Below are 23,723 nucleotides of genomic sequence, written 5' to 3' on the forward strand. Positions count from 1 at the left end.
AGTGCCGGAGCTTCCGTGAGGTGTCAGCATTGCTTTCTCGAAATGCAAGGGAAGCGGCGAGGCACTGAGGCACATGGTCGAACTTGTTTGTAGTTTTATTGAACGCAAGGAGAGATTCTCTGAAATTTCAGTTTTATATCAACCCGTTGTTTGATCACCCGGAGTGAAATGGGCTGGCCAGGTATGTACCGGTTTAAATGTGCCCACTCTTTACGATACACGTTTTAGACACGATTTACTCCATGTGTTGTAGGTGTTTTTAATGCATTAAATTAACTTTTTCAGAGTTTTCACCGCGTGGACGAGGAGGCAGAGGAGGTGATCGTGGAGGCAGAGGAGGTAGAGGAGGATTTGGTGGTCGAGGTGGTGGAGGTGGAGGATTCCGAGGGCGTGGAGGAGGAGGAGGGGGATTCCGCAGCCCTGGTGGCCGGGGTGCCGGCAGAGGGAGAGGAGGGGGCAGAGGAGGTAAATGTTTATGTCTTAACCTTTCATTATAAGTCATATTGAATTAATCTACTTTGAGGGAATGTTTGCGAAAATATTTTACTATTCCTTTTTTTCCCAAATGCCCTGTAAACATTGGATTTGACATAGTGTGTATAATTTAAACCCTTGAATCTTATAAGCATCTGCAACAGAACTGCTCTCTCGTATCTTAAGTTATACTTGCATGCGAAGGGAATCCTGTCTTTTCATGGCCTTACGGTTAATGTCAGTGGATATTTAGTGTTTGACTTACCATTCAAAACTTAACTCTTCTTCATATTCCGCTTCTAAATTAGGTTTTAGAGGAGGGAAGACCGTTATTATTGAACCTCATAGGCATCCTGGGGTTTTCATTGCTCGTGGTAAGGAAGACGCACTCGTGACTTTGAACATGGTTGTGGGGGAGTCAGTTTATGGAGAGAAACGCATTACTGTTGAGGTAAGTTTTTGCGCATTAGTGTGTACTTTCATATGAAAGAATTTTGTTTGATGTTGGCTTTTATCTATATTGCAGAATGATAGTGAAAAAGTTGAATACAGAGTGTGGAACCCCTTCAGATCAAAATTAGCTGCTGCTATACTGGGTGGAGTGGATCAAATACATATGCCTCCCGGTAGCAAGGTTTTGTACCTCGGAGCCGCCTCAGGAACCACGGTATCCCATGTTTCAGACATTGTTGGCCCGGTAATATTCTTTTCATTCCTCTGTATTCGTAAGAACAACTGCGTCGAGTGACTATGTAGATTTGCTATTGGATAATGTAATGATGTGGCATCATGGCAACATCGAGGTAATTGTGACAGTCAATTTGACTAAGTATTCCAGAATATATTTATCTCTTATTTTGCAGTAATTGGAGATGTCTACTCTTAATTTTTATTAATAATCTTTATTGAAGTATAATTCATTAAATATCATTAAACATTTCTGGAGCAAAAAAATAATTTCTCTGGGTCCTTTCAAACTATAGATTTTCATATATGAAATGATTCCTTCCAAAGATAAAATGCCAAAGCACCCTTTTTCGCGTATTCACTTTATTTATCATGTATTTAGATTTCCTTATCACATATTTCAGTATGAGGTAGGTGTCATTCATGCAAATACCCGCATAAAAGAAGGAATATAGTGGAATGAGAAATTTTTAAAACGAGCTATATGGCTAATTTAAAAGCCTTGAGAGGATAGCATATTATTGTTAAAATAAGCCCACTTTCCTGTTATTTTTCCAGTAGAATGGAATTTTAAAATAATGTACATTGGTATTCAATGATCAAGTCAAATATATTTACTTTAAAGTAGACTTAAAAATGACTTCATTTTGACTGACAGTTAAATTTAATCACATTAGCTCTTAAGGATTACATAAAAACAAACATAAAACTTGGTTTGCTGATATGAATAGTAGTGATATCTCATGTGTGGGTCGCGGTAGTCCAGTGGGTAGAGAGTTGGACTACTGTCCAGAGGGTCCCGGGTTCGATTCCCGGGCAAGTATCTGTGGGCAACTGCAGCTCCACCTAAGCTGTGTGATTTTTTGGGTACCAGATCTTCCTGGGAAACCATAACTGGCACAGGGAAAGGAACTGGCCCCCCTACCTTAATGTGTGAATTTCACATGCCGTCGGGCTTAATACTGGGTGGACTCTACCATCGCCTACCAAACCAACTTTCAGGTTGATTCCTGTGTTCATGGTTTTTTTTATATCTCATTTGTGGGTCAAGATAATCCAGGGGTAGAGTGTTGGACTATTAACTGGAGGGTGCGGGTTCGATTCCCACGCGAGCCTCTATACTCAGCTCCCCAAGCTTTGTGATCTTTCTGGGGAAACTATAACCAGCACAGGGCAAGAAACTGGCCTCCCTACCCAGATGTGTGAATTTCACATGCTGTGTATGGCTTACTAACTAGTGAACTCCACCATCACCTACCAAACTGACCTTGGGATCGATTACTGTGTTTATTGTTATTATGGATACCTCGTGTGTTTGTTATGTACTTTATACTGGCTTGATTTGATTTCAGGAGGGGTTGGTGTATGCAGTTGAGTTTTCCCACCGCTCTGGTAGAGATCTGATAAACATGGCCAAGAAGAGAACAAATGTCATTCCCATTATCGAAGATGCCCGCCACCCGCACAAGTATCGTATGCTTGTAGGAATGGTGGACACTGTTTTTGCCGATGTTGCTCAGCCTGATCAGGCTCGAATAGTGTCATTAAACTCCCAATATTTCCTGAAGAATGGAGGACACTTTGTCATCTCAATCAAGGTTTGTTTTTTTTCCATTCTGTTACGGGCATGTGCAAAGGAATGAAATGCAAACATTTTCGCATGATAGAATATGCTATGTGTTGGTTTCACACCGTAGGATAGATTCGATGTTGTGATGAGTTTGCTCTAAGATGCAGTTATGGAATATCAAGGCTTTCATCTGAAGACTTGATTGTTGTGATGCATTTCCTTGGTAATTTCCCAGCTTCCGTTTCATTTTTTTGTCTCTTCCGTGCTCATGATGTCCTCGATCTATCACTTCAGAAATCTTTTGTATTCATTATTTCTTAAATACGCTTGTTTACTTCTGGGGAAATGTGCAAAATATTTAAATCAATTTGCATGTAAGTTATGTTTGGAACATAATGTGTTAACTATCATAAGGGCTCGTATTTTTTGTATAAATTAAAAATTTGGGTCTGGGACTTTAATTTAAATAAGTTAATAGAAAGGATAAGATGAGCTTCTTATGGTCTTCTCTTAGACTTACCATATTAAATAATATTTCCTCAAGCCATGAAGGGATTTTTACATCACGTTAAAAGGGAAAAAAGGAGGGGAATATTCAGAGTGTGGCAGTGGTATTTATCCTGCAGAGAATCAAAGACGACCAGCTGGAGGTCGAAATGCACTTATCCACATTTCACATTGTATTTCATTAGTTTGTACATGATATTTTCTCTCTCTTCTTTATTTCTGTTTGTTTTTTTCTTTTGATTGAAGGGCTTAATTCCCTACCATTTTTGGTTTTTGTGTTGTCTAGAAGCCAACCTCTTCCTGCTCTTTCCCAACTGTCTACTTTCTATCCCATCCTAATCAACATACGTACCTTTCAATTTCCTGCCACTGATTTAGATGTCCATGTTGAATTGCCATCAGCAACCTCGAAACAGCCACCCCCTTCAAAAACTTGTGCCTCTTTTGAGTACAGGTATATTGGAATTCCCAGTGAGAAGGTTTTACTTGTACTGGTGAGATAAGTTTGTGTTTGCTATTGGTCAGAGTGGGATCAAACCACTTGAAGTAGGTGGGGAGACGGGACGCTCAGCTTTGCCACGAAACCCGTCTCAGTGCTCTCGAAGCTGTGGAAGTGGCAGGACTTCAGTTATTGTAAACCTCTGCGTGCCAGGTATGTCACGGAAAAAATTGAATCGATGATCAAGCAACGTTACGCGATTACATAGTTTTGTGCTAAACTGAAACACTCTCTTGAGAGGAGACTTAACAAAATGATTCGTGAGGTTTAGGGGGACTCTACTCTGTCCTACCCACTAGTTTCGAGGTGGTTAAAAGACTTAAAAGGAGGGCCGGGAAGAGGTTCACGACGAACGGTGGCCGTCAACCAGCAAAACCGACAACAATGTGACTTGTGTTCAACAATTGTTGGAGTCTTACCGTCAATGAAGTATCAAGTTGGTTGCCAATGAACTGAATTTGTCATTTACTGTTGTGTTTCGCATTTTTATTGAAGATTTAGCGATGAAGAAAGTGTGGGCTAAGCTCATTCCCAAGGTGTTTGCCATGCCACAATGTGCCATGAGTCCTTGAGTTCCCGGCCAAACACCCAGACGCCAATGCTACCCCACCCCCCTCTTATAGTCACCGGACATCACCTTAGTAGACTTCTTTTTGTTCCCTCGGATTAAGGTAGCCCTGAAAGGAACTTAATTTTGTCAATGTACTAGATGTAATCAGCCGTGACAAAGGCCTTGGGAGAGGTCCCCCGAGGACGCCTTCCAGGGCGTGTTATGGTCATGACAGAGTCGCTGGAAAAATGTGTAGGGGCCCAAGGAGAATACTTTGAAGAATATTAAGTGTTTCTGCAAATCTGTTCAATAAATTACTTGAAAAAGTAATTACGTTACTTTCGGAGCGCACCCTGTATGTAGGAACTGGATAACTGATAGCCATGGTTGACAGCTATACTGATGACCTGGGAAGCAATGATGTTTGAATCACACAAAATACATAATCAGGTTTTAAACACTCAGAAAAAGCAAAGGTAATTAATATATTCATCATGTAAATCTGGAAATATTCAAGAATGCAAATCCTCCAAAAGAATGACCACTCTATTGCCATTAAAGTGAATTAAGTAATTAGGTATTACCTTGCCAATCTTTTGTTATACCTTGACTGGTTTCTGTGATAATAACACTCATTTATCATCATGTCTTGCCTTGTTGATAGTACGACAATGATAATGATATGTCAGCATTGGAACCGGTTGAGGCATGTGGCCATTAAAAATGTGGAAAGGCACGTGGTAGGAATAAATATCAGCGGTTATTCCGGTCACCTTATTTAAGTAGCCACTTGGTAAACAGTCAACTCTCACCAATCTGAATCTACCAAAAAATAATTTGGCCAATGTTTATCCGAGATAGCATTTTGGGCTGGCTTCATAATCATTTCTTCCCTAAAGTTACGAAATACCAAAATCAATTCTCTTGGAATTTCTAAAGAAGGAAAAAGTGCTTTTTTGTATTAACCAACATCAAGTGAAAATCCTTACTGCTTGTACAACAAATTAAAAATGCAAATAAATGCTCTTGCAGCAAATGTCATTGGCCAATGGCTGATTAACTCAGTTAATTTTCATTTGTGGAAGGTCTACCAAAATCAAATGAAATTCCAATAGTGTCGACCAAATATTGTTGCCAAACCACAAAACATTAGCTGTAATATTCGTAATTATTTGAGCAGCTACCACCAACCTAGTAGCTGCTCAATGGTGGATGCTTGATGGTGGATGATAAAATTTTGGTATGCTGGAAAACTACAGGAACCATGCATTGCATCAATACAACTGAAATTGACCAAGGAAACTAGTGTCATTTTTCAGAAGTGAAAAGGCTCCCTGATTCAAGTGTGAAATTCAATAATTAGTTATCTTCATAATGAAACGAATGAGAAAATTCAATTAAAACCTTAATACCTTCGTTTGTAATCAAAGATAATTAAGATTTAATGCTGATATAGTTTGGGGTAAAATATTCAATGTATTTTATTTGAATAGGTTCATTTCAAATTTTAATGGAATCCCTTTTCACTCTGGGCTCAATTCATCGTATGGAGTCTTCAGTAGTCAATATCAGGCAATGGTACATAGGATTTCATGGGGTTACACGTCAAAATCTTGAATAATCTTGAATTTGCCTTATCCATGTAATGCCCCATAGATAGAATTTGGGTGGAAGGGTTCGTTGTGCTATTTTATGAATATCTGAGTTGTAATAATCTATATGCATCGGTGACTGATTCCATCCCGTATAAATTGCCCATATGTATGCAGTTATACTGGGGGGATGTTTGATAATAAGTGATAGTGGGTTGATTTGCTTAATTTATTGTGCAACAGTTAAATGTTGCCATATTGTTACCTTAGTGTGTGTTGTATGTGAGATACGGATTTAATTGATTAGACTAATGCATCGGTAGCAGCCATTGCTGTTGAAATGTGCTCAGTTTGCCTATGACAGCAATAGATACAAGACAAGCAATACATTGCTTTGAAATGTTGCTTATGCGTGAAAAAATATCTGGCGTGGCCTTTGTAATGCCACAGAGAATAACTGAGGAATGAGCTTTCCACAAGACGCTGCTGAAAGATGGTTTGAAATGTGAAATAGGGAAAGCAATTAATTTGAAAAGGTGAGCCTACCCCTGTGCCATTTATCCTGTTCCCCAATGTGAAGAAACTTTAGTGAAAAGTGTTTTTCATCATTGGAAGCAAGCGTAGACAAACTGAATATTTTTAAGTGGCTGGCTGCTGATGCAATGCGGAAGTTACCAATGAAACTTGGACCACATGTACACTACACATGAAGCTAATAATATGGGACAAAATAAAATTTTTGACTTTTTATTTTACAAATATAAATTTATGGTTTCCCTTAATTGAATATCAGCCGTAGGTGCCTTGTTTAGGAATTGGTGCCATGCTTAAAGTTGTATTACTGAGGGAATTATTGTATGATATCCATCACTAACCTAGTACATGTACTTTCCGTGAAATATATATAATTTTAATTTGGAAATGTATCAGGTGAATTATTTTCCAGTTGTATGATATGCTGGTTTGTAATAACTATTTACTTAGAGTAACTGTTCTTCTCTAAAGCTAATAATTGTAATGGTTGGTCTGTGATGAGGTAATTTAGAATTGTTTTTTTCTGAATCTTGATTCCTTTATTAAGGATTAAATCCTTCATATGCCCATTAGTAATTATGCACTAAATTGCTCTAACAATTTACCTGCTTATCCTGTAGACCTAGATAGCCAACTCGGTAAGTAACCAATTTAGTAGGAAGCCCAAGATTTTTTCTTCAAATTAGTACAGGCATAGAATGTGTCGTGAAAATTGATAGCTCTAATTCTACCTTTTTGAACCCAAATATCCATTCACACAAATTGCTCTCAGTGCTCTTCCCGAAATTTTCTGAGAGCAAATTTTGATCATTTTTCTCTTCCTTCATTAGGCAAATTGTATTGACTCCACTGCTCAACCCGAAGCTGTGTTTGCTGGAGAATTGAAAAAGTTGCAGGCTGATAAGCTGAAGCCGAAAGAGCAACTGACTCTGGAGCCATATGAGAGGGACCATGCCGTTGTTGTGGGTGTATTCAGGCCTCCTGCCAAGTCAAAGGCTGGTTAGGAAATGGAAGTTCTTCAGTAACTTTTATATTTCTGACAGATTTTTACGAGTGTTGATGGTCACTTGTTATTGCAATGTTAATGAAAGTGCCCAAATTATTGAATAAGTGATATTTTTGTTTTATTTCCTCAGTCTTGTATAGTCTGAAGGTGAATATGAGATCAACTGTGAGTGACATTTTAAATACTTCTGCTTTTTTTAGTGTAATCAAGCACCAGTTGTTTAAAAATAAACATCTCAGGTCCAGATGTGATTCATGTTATGTTAAAGCCAATTTGTTGCTGGGTATGACTGCGCTAACTACAAGTAAATGCCATTGTTGCCAAACTGCAATCTTAAATGGCTATGCAATATATATTAGTGTGCATCAAACTTTTCGTGAAAAAATTCTGGTGTTATTCTTAAGGAGTTCCAGAATTTTTTATGATTGCAACCAGAATATTTTGTTGTGGTAAAGTTTCAACTATATGCGTATGCGGTCCATCCCTCTTGGGTGACTTCATCTGCGGTTTATCTTCCTTACTGTTGAATAATCAGTCTAGATGTTTGATAGGGACAAGAAGTCATAAATTGCAGCCAAGTGCTATTCCATTCCAGAATGAGATCCAATCCATCAATGTCCTTGTTTGTATGTTTCTCCTTTTCTGATGAAACGGAATCACTCTCATCCCATAGAAAATGCCCACGATATATTTAAATTCTTCCTTTCTTGTAAGGATGACATGAGTTTTTCTGTACGCTGCTTAAGATATAAATTATTTTCTTATTGTCTAACGTTTGAGAAATTGAAATAAAACCATGCCTGGTTGTGTCACCCATTGATGAAGGATTGCCTAAGAATGTTGACTGGTCACAGGGATGGGTATGTGTGAAGGAATACACGTCCTCTCAGGAGGGTGGGTGATGGAAATGAGAGTGATTTTTCTCTGTAGACTGACCAGCTCTTGATTTAGCTCTCTGTGGTCACAGTTTTTATGTAGCTCTTTTGGATAGTATTGTGAGGTGTGAATATTTTCTAGCAAATTCATGGCAAGATGGATATTTTGAGTGTAGTAGGTGTTTTTCTTATGCCCTTACGAAGAAGTTGTTGAAAATGGTTGAAATTATACAGTGATTCAAATTTTCAGTCATATTCTTCTCACCTTTGTTTGCTGTCTTTGGCATCTTTACCATTTCCATTGGTTATTTCATAAAATTGATACTAGCCTTGTTGATGTCCTGCAGAAATCTAGCTGGTTCATTTTCCACCTCCTCTTTGTGGTATATAGTCATTAGGGTGGGCAATTTAATGAAAGGTAACAATTTGTTTAACCTTATCAAGTATCCATCAATGCTTACCAATAGTCTATCACTATTACATACTTCTATTGATATTTCATTTGATGTATTAATCAAGGGTTTGTAGATTAGGGTATAGAGAAGGGCATTTATTTGAGGATGGAAGTGGTGTTGGATTGAGCTATTGTTTCAATTCTCTTCCCTTCACGTTGGTACTCAGTGTAATGCAGGGTTGCTACAAATGTGGGAAACTGGGGAAAGCGGGGGATTTTTATTTGGTTACATGAAACCTTTACACAACCCAGGGGTTTTCAACAAATGACTTAGGGAATTTTTTTTTGCCTCCTATTGTGTTTGGTTTGTTTCCAACTCCTATAATTTAAGAGTAATAATTTGTGTAAAATAAAAATAATTTTATATTTAAAATTTACTAAAATTGTGATTGCCTGAATTACAGTATTCTGTCATTTTACTATTGATTCAGAGGAAAAGGAAACTTATCTACTTGGAAATCATTTCAATGGCGAGACCTTAAACTAGTTTTTGATTACCCCTTTCTAATTCTATTAATGTTATTTGGGAGTTACCAAAGTCTTGTCTGAACACTTGAATCCCTGATAGTTAATTGCATGCACAGTACGGTTGTTTAACATTGTCATGAAATTTAAAAGTACGAAATCCCAATAATGAAAAATTTAAATTGGTGTTATGACTCCCTCTTTACTTACTGTCCGAAACTGCTGAAGGTCTTTAGGAGATTGCAGGCAAAATTCTGATCAGCTTGTAACTATAAGACAGGCAACCAGCAGCTGCGGTAATTTAGTATTGCTAAGATGTTCCATGAATGGGGAAAGGGTGTATGGAGTTGGTAATGTCATTAGCCAATTCTGTGACATAAGACACCAAGGGGTCCACAATTAATCCTCCCTTCTGATGGTTTCCTGCTGACTTGCTGCCTGTCAAACTTACTCCTCTTCCCTTATGGTGTCTTTCCTGCGGCGTACGTTAATATATTTTTTTGGTGATTCGGGTGGATGGCGAACCCCCTTCCCACACCCATGGGAAATGATCACCGAGTCGCAAATGGAGACAAACTCGCCCGTTAAGTGCACAGATGGTACTCCCCCTGGAAGTGCTCTCCACATGACACCCAAGAGGAGATTGGGATATCTCTTAAAGGCCTTGCCTCTGCTGAGATTGGAACCTTGCCTGGGAACACAACACACCAGCCACCACACTAACCTGATCCGACCAATTCACCAAAGGAGTGACAAGGAATAGGGGAAATATTAGATATTAGAAGGGGATAGATCTGTTGAACACTCATATTATCATTGCAAACTTCATGATTTGACAGACATTCATTTCTGAAAAGGTGAAGTTTTTCCACGCAACTGGGAAAGTCCTGTAATCAAAGATCTTGTTTTTGTGGCAACCGTAAAATGTTAAATGTTTCTATTTTAGGAAACATCTAAATTATGAGTTAGATTGGGCATGGGGAGTTTAAAAAAACTCTTAGATTTTTACTGTTTACAGATAGTGGTGTTACCTATTTTATTCCATGAACTCAAAGGCCACTTCTTTTTACAATCTTTTCTGCTTACCTTTTGTAATGTAATATGAGATTACCAAAAGCATCTTCCATGCTTATTTACCATAGTAACAAAAGTTTTACTATTTTATTACTTCTAAGAGCTTCAATGGGTGAAATTTAAATGTACGTAAACAAATTAATAGGTGATGTCCTCATGTGGTTAAGCCACTGCAGTGGAGAAACATTGGTTTAAAATGTTCACTTTCAACATGTAAGTGAATGTTGATGGCCCCAAGGTAAAAAAGTGAGTTGCACCTTGAGTGCATGGAGACTGAATATTTTAACCCTTTAAGAGGTAACAATATGGACCAGACAAGGGGGCACGAAAATAATTGATCCATCGGCATATTGTTTTAGTAATTTGATGTCGGTGTTTCAGGGACATATATGTTTTGTAGTCGAATTTAAAAATGCATTCAGCTTAAATAATGACTTGAGTTTATCCTTGTATAGCGCGTGATTAATTTTTGGCTTTCTGACGGGAATTCTAAGTTGAATGGCGAATCTTTTGTTGCTTTAACTTTTCGCCTTAAGGTTGTGAAGTGATACTGGAGGCAGTTTTTTCCATATTTTAGTGAGGACACCCTCTGTTAATTTAAATTATCCTTGGGAAAAATGCCTTGGTATCATTAGTGAAACCATTCCATCCCAGCATACTGCAGCTTAGGTTGTCTTGTGTGTGACATTAGGTAGGTAGGTTTTTTAAATGTCAAGTGGATTAAATCTATCCTTTTAACAAATTCCACTTCACCGATTATACAGCAGTGGACCCTCTCCTCATTTTCTGTGGTTATTGTATTGCATTTATTAAAAGGAATATTAGACGCTGTTTACTTAAGCATTTTCAAATGCATTAGCTACTAGAGTTATTAATATAAAAGGTTCTGGGAATCACCATCAGATGTCAGTGCTAGCACTAGTTTCCCCAATGGTAATAGCTAATCTTTTATGAGTAAACATTTAATGCTTCAGTGCTCTAGGAAGACATCTTTGTTGCGGATGCATCTCTGTTGATGTTCCTGTGTAGAGATTTGTGAAGATGGAAAAAAATTGAGATTCAAGTAGTGATTAATTAATTCGTAAAGAAAGGTATGACAGCAAAGGAGATTTATTCCAACTTTCAGTACACACTGGGGGGCTCTGTTCCTTCATATTCAACTGTTGCCAAGTGAGCAAATGAGTTTTTTTGGTCAGGACAGCTTTGATGACGATCTGCGAAGTTGTTTGCCAAAATGTGCCTTTATCCAAAACATTATTGCTAGAGTAAAAAATAATGATGGGAGGATTGCAGACTGAAATCGCTGAAGCTGTATGGATGTCATCTAAATGGGCATATCACATTTTAACAGTGGAATTGTATGAGATGAGAAAATTCGCTTTTTCTAGATTGGTGCTGAGACTCTTAGCGCAGGATCACATCAGAATGGAAATTTCCTAATAATGATTGGCCCATTTTAAGAGCAATTAAGATGATTTTCTTCACCAGTTTGTGTCTGCAGATGAAACTTGGGTCCACTACTGTATCCCAGGGACAAAACAGCAGTGGAAACAGGTTGATTCACCACCACCAAAGAAAGCAAAGGCAAAACAGTTTGCCGGAAAGGTGATGGCTTCAGTTGTCTGGGATGGGAACGGGATTCTGCAGATAGATTTATCTTCTCACAGGTCGAGCAAGTAATGAAAAATATTACACCCAACTCCTGGACCAACTACAGCAAAAGATACAAAAAAAGAGGTTTGGGGAGGATGAAAGTCATCTTTCATCAAGACAATGCATTACCAAGATACGAATTGTTGCCACGCACACTTTATTCTCCTGATCTGGTTTCATCCGATTTCCATCTCTTCCCTGAGCTCTAAATTATTGTCAGTGGATGGAGATTCGCTTCAAACAAAGGACACAGCCAAAGTAGATGTGTATTGTGCAGACCTGAAGGTATCTAATTTTTGAGATGGGATCAAGACATTGGAACATTGCTTGACCAAGTGCATTAGTCTACTGGGAGATTACGTCAAAAAATGAAATTGTTTCACTGAGGTATGTCATTTATTTTTAATCCATTCTGAGAACTTTTCAAATTACCCTCATAGTTTGTGCCTGTACTTAGTCATCTTCAAAGCTTTTTTTTCAATTGCTCCCCCTCTTTATCTGTCATTTAGATAATTGTCTTTTACCTATTTCTAGTTTTCCCCTAATTTTCATTCCATAAATGAATTATTTATAATTTTCCCATCATTTGGATGATTTCCTCTGGTTGGATCCTGTCAAATGTCTTTTGAAGCACTCCAAGCTTCCTATATTTACCTCTTGCATTAAACAGTTACTCACCTCCACCACTCTATAAATTTCAAGTGGTCACTCAAATGGCAGATAGTCATCTTCTGAAGATTTCCATAATCTGCTGCTGACCAATCTCCACAGAACAGTGAACAGGAAGGGTGAAACAATGTGATCTCATTTACTTATAACACTAATTGTCTTTGGACGTAAGGTTCCAGAGGTACACATATTCATGGGCCACCAAAGGTTTTAGAGGAGCAGAAGCAATGGCAAGTGCGCAGTATATGTGAGAAATGCAAAATTTATAACTCTTGACAGCATGAACCAATAAAAACAATTAACTATATGTAATGAACTTGGATGACTCAACTGCTGTGCTTGCTGTCTGATAATTGTTGATTTAAGACTGTGATTCATCTTGGTAATTACAGCACACTTTGTCTTGTTCCATCATTTTGACCTCTTGGCAGAAGAATACACGTTGAACAAGAAATTGGCAGTCAAAATGAGATAACAATGTCCACTTCAGCACTTAGTAGGCAATAATTGAGGGGCTTAGTCATAATGAAGTCATTTAGTTTGGGACTGTCCTAAATATTACATTAGGTCTTTTTCAATCTCAATCAAAGCCTTAATTAATTGGACAGGCACATTGTTAATGCTTGTTACCTGCCTGCTACCTCATATTGTTCTATTTATCCTCTGCCAGAAGCATTTCCCTTTCTTAAAAAAGATATGCCCAAAGCTTAAGCTTTCAGAGAAACAAAATCATTCCTTTATTCATTTTTTTCATTCACCATATCTTACTTTTTGATTAGGGGCTACCAATTACAAAATATATCATAAAACACCCAGCACACTAGCAGCTTTTCACAACTGTGTTCTAGAATATCGCAAACCATTATGCTCCAAAATGTTTTTTTGTGATATATGTTGCTGGATAGTTTGATCTAAAATTGGTTCATCCAACTATTTGGCTTATATAGAAAAATCAAAAAGGAAGTTTTTGTAAAAAATTTAATATTTTTAATAAACAAACATATTTACAAAGTACCTCTTTAATGACAAAAAATTTTCTCTAACCAGCGCCAAGAATTTCAATGGTGCCATTCGCAATTCCCTTCCTTAACAAGCAGAATTAAAGCCTCCAAAATGTAAATTCGCCATTAGTCTTGCCAAAAAGACATATCAAAATTATATTAAACTAAATACTCAAATCGCAATATTTCCAATCCATCCCATTTACCTGCAGTGCAATCCAAGATGATTGAAAAAACTGTCAATGATAATGCATTTAATGAGAAACTAAATGGATTTGGTCATATATAAATTCAGCCTTATTTTCTTCTATCCAACAGTAACATTGACATCGGCTAGTCCTTTAAGTAGCATATCGTATACTTGGTTAGAGATTTTTTCCTTTATTACTGGAAGAAATTTATCACGTTGTTTACAGACCACAGTAGCTTTGACGAAGTGGTCCACGGCCTCTTGATCTTTCCCTTCATTGAGTAATTCCTCGCCCCGCTGTACCTGGAATCGATAGTTGATATACCATTAGTGACGAGGGACATCTAGTACCACTCTTTTTAGCACCCTAGTGTTCTGATAGCAATACTAATGACCAACTTTATTTATACCAAAATTGACCACTGATATTCCTAGCCAACTTATTTCACAGCCATGCAATGTTGACACAAAAATCACAATGAGCACTATTGCCCGAATCTTAGTTTTGGAAACACATAAGTTTCGGTTTTATCATAGATCGAGGTACTTACCTCATCAATAAAAAATTTCTGCAGAGAATATTTATCTTTAAAATCTGGTATGCTTAAAGAACCAGATTTTGAATCTGCTGTCAAAGATTCTGCAAAAAAATCCACATATTAAAACATAATGCCGACAAATTTTCATTAATCTTCCATTTAATATATTACTGGAAATGAAATGGGGGGGTTCGGCCACATATATTAGCAAATGAATTGTGTTTCAATGATTTTATACAATTCCGTAGTTCTCCGAAAATCCAACTTATTCAATGATTATAGTTCATCAGTTCGATGATCATAGTTTTCCAATTGGACTTCGCGCTATCTAATATTTTTACCACTTACTTGGCTTTAAGCTTCTTTTTCCATTAATAGGTTTTCTTTGTCTATCGTAAATGATGTAACCCAAGGCAAGAGTTCCGCAGAACGCTGCCGCAACTCCTATCGCTCTCATGTTAAATATAGTCATTATCGTGATATTATTTCATTTCCTGGGTTTATAAAATAAAAGTATTATATAGTCACGAAATTGGTAGCTATTGAGTACCACAGATAAAAACCGCCAGCAATTAACGCGAAATAGTTTGATTTCCAAAGAAAATTGTGTACGGCCATTTGAATAATGTGCCAACCCGCAAAGCCCATGTTAAAAATAACACTTACCTTTTAGCTCACCAAAAGTTTCATATATGCCTGCGTTTCAATTACTTGCGACTGATGTAAACAGTTAGGAAAATTAATTAAATTCAGACCTTTAAGAGACTGTATTTATCGTGAACGTGATCGTTGTCGTTATTTTCGTCTTTTTCGCAATGCGAGTGGCAATTTTTTATAAGATTCACCTGCAATGGCACCCCATTTAGCGGGTGGTATAATCCTTACATTTGTTCATTCGAGGTAGGGTGTGAATCTAATAACTCGCAGACTAATATTCGAACCTTCTTAAGACTTTCCAAACTCACAGCTAATCTGGGATTTATTCAGATGGATACCGATATTTTATTACACATTTGTGCCATGTGTATCATGCATCTCCTTAAGTCTTTATTAGGGAATTAGGTCGAAGAATCCTCCTTTAAGGAACTTTCGAGGTTTGATATTAAAAAACGTTTGTACTTCCAAGTCCTTGGGAAATAAGTAAACAGGTGAAATGAGGTAAAGGAATCATGAGAAAATATTTTATCTGCATGAGCACCCGAAAGCTCCGATTATTTGCGTTGCATATCTGTCCTCTCTTCAAAAATCTTAAGTTCTACGCGCCTTTTTGCGAGGTCCCTTAATCTCTTTCAGTTCAAATATGTCCAACTGTCATCCTGACAAGTATTACCTTCTTATTTAGCCCTTGTACTTTGTCATCTCTTTAAGTTCCTCTTAACCTCGTACTCCTGGGTATGTCCCAAAATCAAGTAGAACGAATGCGGGAAAAAATATTGTAGATCAAACTGCAAATTATAATCATACTCCTATTTTTTAAATGAAGAAAATAAACAGTGGAAGTAAATTGAGGGAATATCATTACTATGCTGAAAAAGTTAAAAATAATCTGTAATTAGGCCACGCGATCGGAGTCTGAGAGACTACATTATTGACCTATTTTACAAGGCAAGGTACTTGCCTGTAGACTAGTTCTATTCAGGATAGTTTATTAGTGGTAGGCTCAATGAGATGGTTTCCGCGTTGAGTGATAATCTCATTTTTTAAAGTTTGATTGGAAATATGAATCACTTAGAAATTACACCAAAAAAACTAGCTTTTATTGGCCTCAGATAATTCTTCATGCCATTTGAATTCTGCCTCAAGAAAATTTGCTGAGATGGGCAATTTCATTTTCAAATCATTCCAAGTAGATCGGTTACAGCCCCCACTTGAAAACCAATAGTTTGGCGAACCTAATGATTGTTATTAGTATTCATGGTAATGATTTGCAAATTAAAGGTTTCAGACTTGCTACCCAATATACCCTTACACGTTTTAAACCCAGCTACCCCTCTTCACAAGGTTGTCTGGAAATAATCATTGCTATGACCAAAATTAATCACATAAGTATTTTCATTGATTTGTCAAAGTGTGGATTTATCCACAAGTAAGACTAAGGCCTCCTTGTACATTTTTCTCATTGTTTTGATGTTTTACTTGTTTTTAATTTCGTTAATCTATTGAATTAAACTATTAGTCATTTCCTTGCATCCCTGTAAATTATCCTTGTAATCAAGCTCTTTAATGTGTTTAAAAAAGCACATTCCCCTAAGCCATATAAGCTGGAGGAGTCAGTCTGGTTGAAATAATATTTTTTTAATCAATGGGAATTTAATTTTAAGTAGGAGAATCAGAACTATGATCTGTTAATATTCAGCCTTTTACCTTAAAAATCTTTCATTCATAGGGTGTTCATATGGTCTAGTTATTTCATTTATATATTTTGAGAATGATTGGTGGGGTAAATAAAAATGCTCAAAATCATGAATGAACATTTCATTAGTATAAGTTAATTTTACACATCTTGCTTATTAACACCACTACCTAATGTAATTGAAGTAAAAGAAAAATGTCCGGATATTTTTGTATGAACATTGCAGAATTAACTGCAGAAAATATCATTTATTGCTGCAATTTAGAGGAGAATCTTTATCCTCACCATAACTTAGTCATTATCCAGTTTCACAGGTGACCACCTACTGGGCAAATGTGATGGTGCCCCAGAAGTAAAAGTGAACCCTAGGGGTCACTTGAAAATTTGTGACCCAAGCTTTTTCTTTCCAATACCATCTGATCTTGTATACCTGGAAGAATCACCCAATTATTGCATAAGGAATATCGGTGTAGGATGCCATGGCGAGCCTTATAAACCCTTTGTCTTTGAAGGAAGAGGGAATTTGGGCCTCAAGGATTTCTATTTTTCTCTTTAGTCTATAAATAGAATTTTCTCCTGAACACCACCAAGTAACTCATTATCTGTCTGCACTGTAACTCATTTTTGAAAGCAAAAAATTTAAAAAATAACTATTCATTACTAGTGTATGATTAGAATTTTTTCAGCTGTTTTCATTAGTTGTGTATTGTTGGTACCAACACATTTCGATGTACAGCCACTTCAGCTAGCTGGAAAAATGATTTTGAAAAGAATTAGAAAAAAAGAATCATTAATGAAGAGAGGAGGAAATTCAAAGAACTATGGGAAATGCTGTGGCAGTTACTAAAATGGAATCATCTGCTGTCATGTGCACCAAAACAAAGGAATTTCAAGGCTGTTCAAGCTAGATAAATCAACTTATAATGATCATCGACCACTAATCACCCTACAGGTTGGTTTGATTGGTGAGTTTGGAGTTCATTTAATATTCATTGTGAGGGAATTTCAAGCATCAGGGTAAGAGGGCCAGTTCCTTTCCCTGTGCCTTCTGCAATTTCCTAGGAAGTTCTGGTGGCTGCAAAAGCAAAGAGCTGATGGTGCCCAGAGGCATAATTTGAAATCCTTGAACCTAGACCCTTCAGTAAGCAGCCCAATACTCTACCCACTGGGCAACCAAACCCTTCCGATATACATATATAGTCACTTTAATATTGTCTATCCCCACAGCCTTACTTCATTTTAATTACTTAAATGTACTTTTTATCTCACCGTCGAGTAGGCTTGGACCTAAGCTATGATCATCTATGTCCTGTCCTCTTTTTATGTTTAACCTTGCTGGCCAGATGCCTTTACCATACAGTTTTTCAATATATTCCTTCCATTTCTCTTGGATCTTTTCTGGATCTTTCTTGCTAAACTTTCCACATCCTTGCAATGTGTCTTCCGCCATGCTTCTTTTGCCCTACTTGCTTCTCACCTCAGTTTATTATTAAACTCTTCATACTTCCTTCTGACTTGGTGTTTATGTTCTTCCATTTCCTTGTCTCATCTATCCTTCTAATCATGTCATCTATAACCAATAGGTTTGTTGTCCTTCTCCTATTCACGGTTCCTATACTTTCTTTTGTAGTTTTAGATATCCCTTTTTTTAAATAGTTTAATGAGCATACCTAAGGATCAAAATTCAAAATGGGTAATTATGGACCCATTAATACCACACGAGATTCACTCTGACCAGACATTATTTAATTGGCTCTTCAGTCATGTGATTGAAAACAATTAGATTGATCGATTTTGTACTCTTTTGCGAAGATAAAAAATCCTTTCACTTTCATTAGAATGTATTTTTCTTTTATTGATGTGACACTGTAAATCATAGGCTTTTTTGGGGGGTGGACTAACTATTTAATTGACAAATGACTATGCAAAATATAATAATTTTTAGGAAGTGTGATGTACTAACTTAATGCATTGTAGGCTTACTTTAGGGCCCATATTTGGATTCTATATCTTTCTTTCATCATTCTCGAAGAATTAATCTTTAGAAATGAATGGCATTGCTTAGTAGTTTTATTATTAAAATATAAGTAAATAAAAAGAATTGGCCATCATAGGTTTGTGCTGGTGATTCTTTAACAGGAATGCTTTCTTCATATTGCTCTAAGTAATATATCCTCTTTCACTTGCAAGGATAACTATTTTACAATTGATCTCGGTGTGAAATGAATAGATATCCATCATGGTGTCCATAGGCAGATATCAATCATGGAATCAAGTAAAACATTGGTTTATAAGAAAGATTCATGAAGACGACATGTATTGATCTTTTTACAAACATAGCATGTAATCACCTAAAAATATAACAACTCTTACCAATCTTGCAGATGCATTTTACGATTTAAAGGTTTTATTCTTCGTGACCATCTCCTTGCTTATTAAATACTTCTCATTACTATTGCATCTCTAATTACCACTCTTCATACCCATGAAACCCTTTAATTAGCAGTAATAAACTTTTTTCTCTCCATTATTGAGTGAGAATGTGCTAGGGCTACTTGAAGGTCTCTAAGAATCCATTTTGCATAGATATACGTATTACATATTTTAGTACCCTGCAAGCCACAGCTAGAGTGTGTGGCAGGGGGTGAAAACACACAAGAAACATTTTGATCCGAATATGACCCTACAGCAGTCGGACAATGTTATTCTGATCCCTTATTGTTATTGGAATAAATGAAATCTTGCATTAATCTGCTCTACACTTAATCTTTCCAATTTTATTGGCATGATCTCTCCTACCTACAATGGGGATAATATGGCATTTTCAACATCACTGCTAAATACAAGACATCCTTCCAATTTATGCAAGAGGTTTAATCTGTAATTTAACCTTCGGCTAGTGAGTGATTCCAAGCCTTACCGCTCTAATATTTTGGATATGCTGCAAAGTTAATCATAACAACATTATACAATCTAGCTCGTCTACACTGCACACGACCCAATTCGACATTTAATCCAACTTCGTGAGTATCCCATATACTTGCAGCATGTTCTAAATGAGGCCTATCCAGCAACAGATAACATTTCTCTTTCCCTTTACATCACATTTAACCAGTACTCTGTTAATAAATTCAAGTATTGCACCAGCGATTTTTAGCATTAAGGTTATCTGATAAAGCTCCTGTGTCCTCAGGATCATGGATATCATGGTAAACCACTGCATCGTCAGCAAATTGTATCTTGCTAGTAACTACGGAGTCAATGTTGTTAACGTAAAGTTGTAATAAAAGAAGTCCGATAACACTTCCCTGGGGAACATCTGAAGTAGCTGCCACTGCATTGGAGCTCATTCTATTTATGGCTATGCTTTGTAACTGGCCATTCAAAAAGTCTTTAATCTAATCCCGGATGTTTTTATCTATGCGATTTGATTCTAGCTTTGTAAATAGTTTGCTATAAGGTACTTTGTCAAAGGCTCTCTTAAAATCTAGAAAAACTGTGACCACTGGAATATTGCTCTCTTGAAATACGGATATCATGAACAAAAAGCACAAGTTGTGTCTTGCAGGATCCACCCTTTTGGAAACATGCTAGTTTTTCATAATAAGTCCTGACTATCATGTTGTCTCAAGATCAAACTAGCCAGTATCTGTTCCATAACAATGCATGAAATGGATGTGAGCAAAATAGGTTGGTAATTGCTTGGTTATTCCTTGTCTTAGTTTGGCAATATTGCTGTTACTTTAGCTATTTTCCAATCTTTAGGAACCTAGTGATCTATTAGCAACTTCTTATGATTATGATTTCTAAATATGGTGAAATTTCCAAGGCTAGATCCTGAAATATACGAGCATGTATTTAATCGAGCCAGAGGATTTATTAGGCTTAATATTTTTCAGTAAATGCTCTATCCCCTTTTTACGAGATTTCAAATTTGGTCATTGATTGGCTGACACGATTTGGTAAGCCATCCAAGACATACGGTGAGACATTGGTGAAGAAACTTTGAAAGAAGGACTTAAATAAGTTGGCCTTTTCCAAAGTGTTAGTTACTCTTTCACCTTTATCATTTTTGAGTGGATTAACTGTTTATTTATTTCTCTGAAATTCTCTGAGGTATGACCAAAAGGCTTTCAGATTCTCTTTCAAATTTTCTGCTAATCTTTTCCTTTTGAATTCGCTTAACGATTTCCGAAATTCATTCTTGGTTTTCGCCCTGGATATCTTGTAATTATAAGTGATCTCAATTCTTTTGTCGCTAGAGGTATCATCCCTTATATTTTTCATCTTGGTGTGGCATTGCCTTTGACATTGCAATGCTTTTCTAACATCCGCATTGAACCATCAAGGTTCCGTGCTATCTTTTATAAATTTAATGGGAATGAACTTGTTGACTGCTAAGTATGTGATTCCAAGTAAGTTCCACACATTCTCAGTATTTTATTGATTACTATTTTTCTTAAAATGTTCTTCTGATGCAAGCCGATTCATTTTTAGTGAACTATTGTATGCATCTCTAGCACTGACCATCACTTCATTTAAAACTTAATTATTTGGCAAAAACACTTTAGAGACCCACTATTTGGATCGTTTTCTTACTAATATTGAATCCCTTATATAATATTCATAGGATGCTATCTGATTGTTTGAAATGAACTATTTATAGCACTGACCCACACTTCATTTAAAGCAGAATACTTTGGCAAAGAAGACTTAAGAGATTCACTATTTGACCTACACAATGACCTACATTTTAATCTAAAAAGCCCTGCAGTGCTCAAATATCCTAGCCGCCATACACCTGGAGGCCTCAGATGTGTGATGAACACCAGAATGGTCCAGGAGGTTCCTGCACAATTGGGACCCTAGCTGAAGGTCGACAAAGAAGTCCCCAATATCCCTGCTGAAACCACAGAACTTCTGATTGATGCCTTCCACTTGGCTCCAAACATGAGGTCCACGATCAATCTTCGGGACAAGGCAGCAGATCGAGAGCGTCACATACCCCCCCCCCTCGACGCCACCCACCCGCTTCACTTCCGAGTTCAATTCCCAGAAGGAATTCAGGATCTCTTCCGATCCACGGTCGATGGCATCGTTGACGCCAACATGAGCCGCGACCCGCAGCCTGGAACACTTTGTGCCCGCAGCCGCCGCTCCAACCGCCTTCGTCACCAGGGGAACGCCGCTACTAGGCATGCACCATGCCGTCAGGCGCTGGCTCACACCCTCATGGTCTGCCCTCACCCGCAATGGGGCTATTACACGTCTGGCGTAACTGCTGCCTATCATTAGAATCCCCCCTTCCCACTCTGACTGTTCCTTTTTGGTTATTCTCTCACAGGGGTGGAGGTAGGGGCTGCAGATACCGCTGGGCTACCCTCCGATAGCATCTGATAACTGTTGGAGACGGGGAAGAGGTTAGCCTTCGCATCTCCCAACCCTCGCCGCAGCGTTAACTTTCCTCCGATACTGCACGAGACAACCTTCCAATCCTCCGGTTTCCGGAATAGCACCTCTCCCCCATCAAAAGATCAGACTCCAGGCGGAATTTCGATCACTCCGCCGCATGTTGTATGCGGGCGAACCCGTGTGGCCCCAGTGGCGCGGAGAGTTTTCGCAACTCCACCCAGAGTCATGCCCTTCTGCGGAAGAGCAACCTTCTCGCCAAGCTTTGATCAAAGCTCAATGAATATTTGATGATCTTTTAGGGTGTATGCGAGTGGTGATGATGTTGGACATATAGTATACGCAAGCATGACCTCTTGAAAACGTGTTACTTCCATAATTCGTTAACATATGATAATATTTTCTCTAGAGGTGAGCAATTGTGCCATCGCTGGCAAGGATTATATTTCAAAAGTGTCAAAACATTTTCTCTAGTGTTGATATGGCTGAAGGGGCAATTTTAAGCTTTATTCCGACGGTCGTTAAGAAGATTTTTCTCGCGGCGTTTTCAAGTTGATCAATTGATTGGGGATATCCTGTCGACATTAAAACCATACCGCGGGAAACACGGAATATGAAACTGTTGAAAATATTAACTTCTACTGTCATTCTAAACGCATGCCCAAACCCTGAATATCTACGTATTATATTGAGCTTTTCATGGAAACGTCATCATTATTCAATTACTTCCTTATGGTTACGGATATAGGTCTCATGGCAAATGTACTGCTGTTATTCACCGAACGTATTCTATTAATTATTTACGATAAAATTTTCGTTGAATTTATTGAATTAAAAATCGTTATTCAATCGTAAGAATTTTATTCTTTTGCATTGAGAACTTTTAATTGGGCATCAAACGCTTTCCAAACCGATACCTGGAATTACCTCAACCCAGCTGACGCAATTATTTTTATCTGCAATAAAGACACCGGCCCCGATTTTATTTACTCTATCGTTTCTTTAAAAGAAAAAAGATTTTCGGAAAACTTCTCTGTTGGCAATTTTAGAATTTTAGTAAATAGCCAGATTTCCGTCCCAATAATTACATCTCCGCCTGTGCTTTGAATAGGGTGATGGTATCCAGCGACTTTGTTTTTTAAACTTCGGGAAATTAACCACCAATACGAATAACTTTTCCTTGACATTACGGTTTATTGAATTTTGAACGAGGATCGTTTTCTTGTTAATATTGAATCTCTTTTCAATTTTCCGCCCGATGCTCTCTGATTCGTGTTAAATGAACTATGTTTAGCACTGATTACACTTTAATCTGAAAAAACCGTGCAGTGTTCGAATATCCTAACCGCTAAACACATAGAGGCCCCAGATGTGTAGTGAACACCATAATTGTTAAGGGGTTCCTGCACGATTGGATCGCTGACTGAAGGTCGATGAAGGACGCTCCAATATCCCTACAGAATCCACGTAACCTCTGATTGATGTCTTCCATTCGACTCCAAACAAGAGGTCCTCCATACATATCATTTTATCTATCATATTCATGCTGTTGGCTCGATAGCAGAGGAACAGGCTGATGTCCCGTCATCATAATTCCTCACCATCGCTTAATGACGATTCTC

The 23,723-nt window shown here is 37.5% G+C and overlaps 2 protein-coding genes across 2 annotated transcripts; one reads left to right on the forward strand and one right to left on the reverse strand.

Annotated features, from left to right (window-relative positions):
- The first annotated feature begins 44 nt into the window (after window positions 1–44).
- Window positions 45–7,665, forward strand: Fib (rRNA 2'-O-methyltransferase fibrillarin). Its single transcript, XM_071594092.1, has 6 exons — window positions 45–181; window positions 286–465; window positions 783–925; window positions 1,001–1,171; window positions 2,514–2,759; window positions 7,244–7,665. Exons 1-6 carry the CDS (start codon window positions 169–171, stop codon window positions 7,415–7,417), a joined length of 927 nt encoding a protein of 308 aa, XP_071450193.1. The 5' UTR covers window positions 45–168; the 3' UTR covers window positions 7,418–7,665.
- A 5,908-nt stretch (window positions 7,666–13,573) lies between these two features.
- On the reverse strand, window positions 13,574–15,150 carry LOC139695099 (mitochondrial import receptor subunit TOM20 homolog). Its single transcript, XM_071593727.1, has 4 exons — window positions 15,006–15,150; window positions 14,688–14,833; window positions 14,352–14,440; window positions 13,574–14,103 (listed from the first exon to the last, which is right to left on the reverse strand). Exons 2-4 carry the CDS (start codon window positions 14,809–14,811, stop codon window positions 13,918–13,920), a joined length of 399 nt encoding a protein of 132 aa, XP_071449828.1. The 5' UTR covers window positions 14,812–14,833; window positions 15,006–15,150; the 3' UTR covers window positions 13,574–13,917.
- Window positions 15,151–23,723: the final 8,573 nt, after the last annotated feature.

This window comes from Hetaerina americana, unplaced genomic scaffold (assembly GCF_022747635.1).
Source record: "Hetaerina americana unplaced genomic scaffold, ioHetAmer1.1.p SCAF_6, whole genome shotgun sequence".
In the NCBI taxonomy this organism is placed as follows: Eukaryota; Metazoa; Arthropoda; class Insecta; order Odonata; family Calopterygidae; genus Hetaerina; species Hetaerina americana.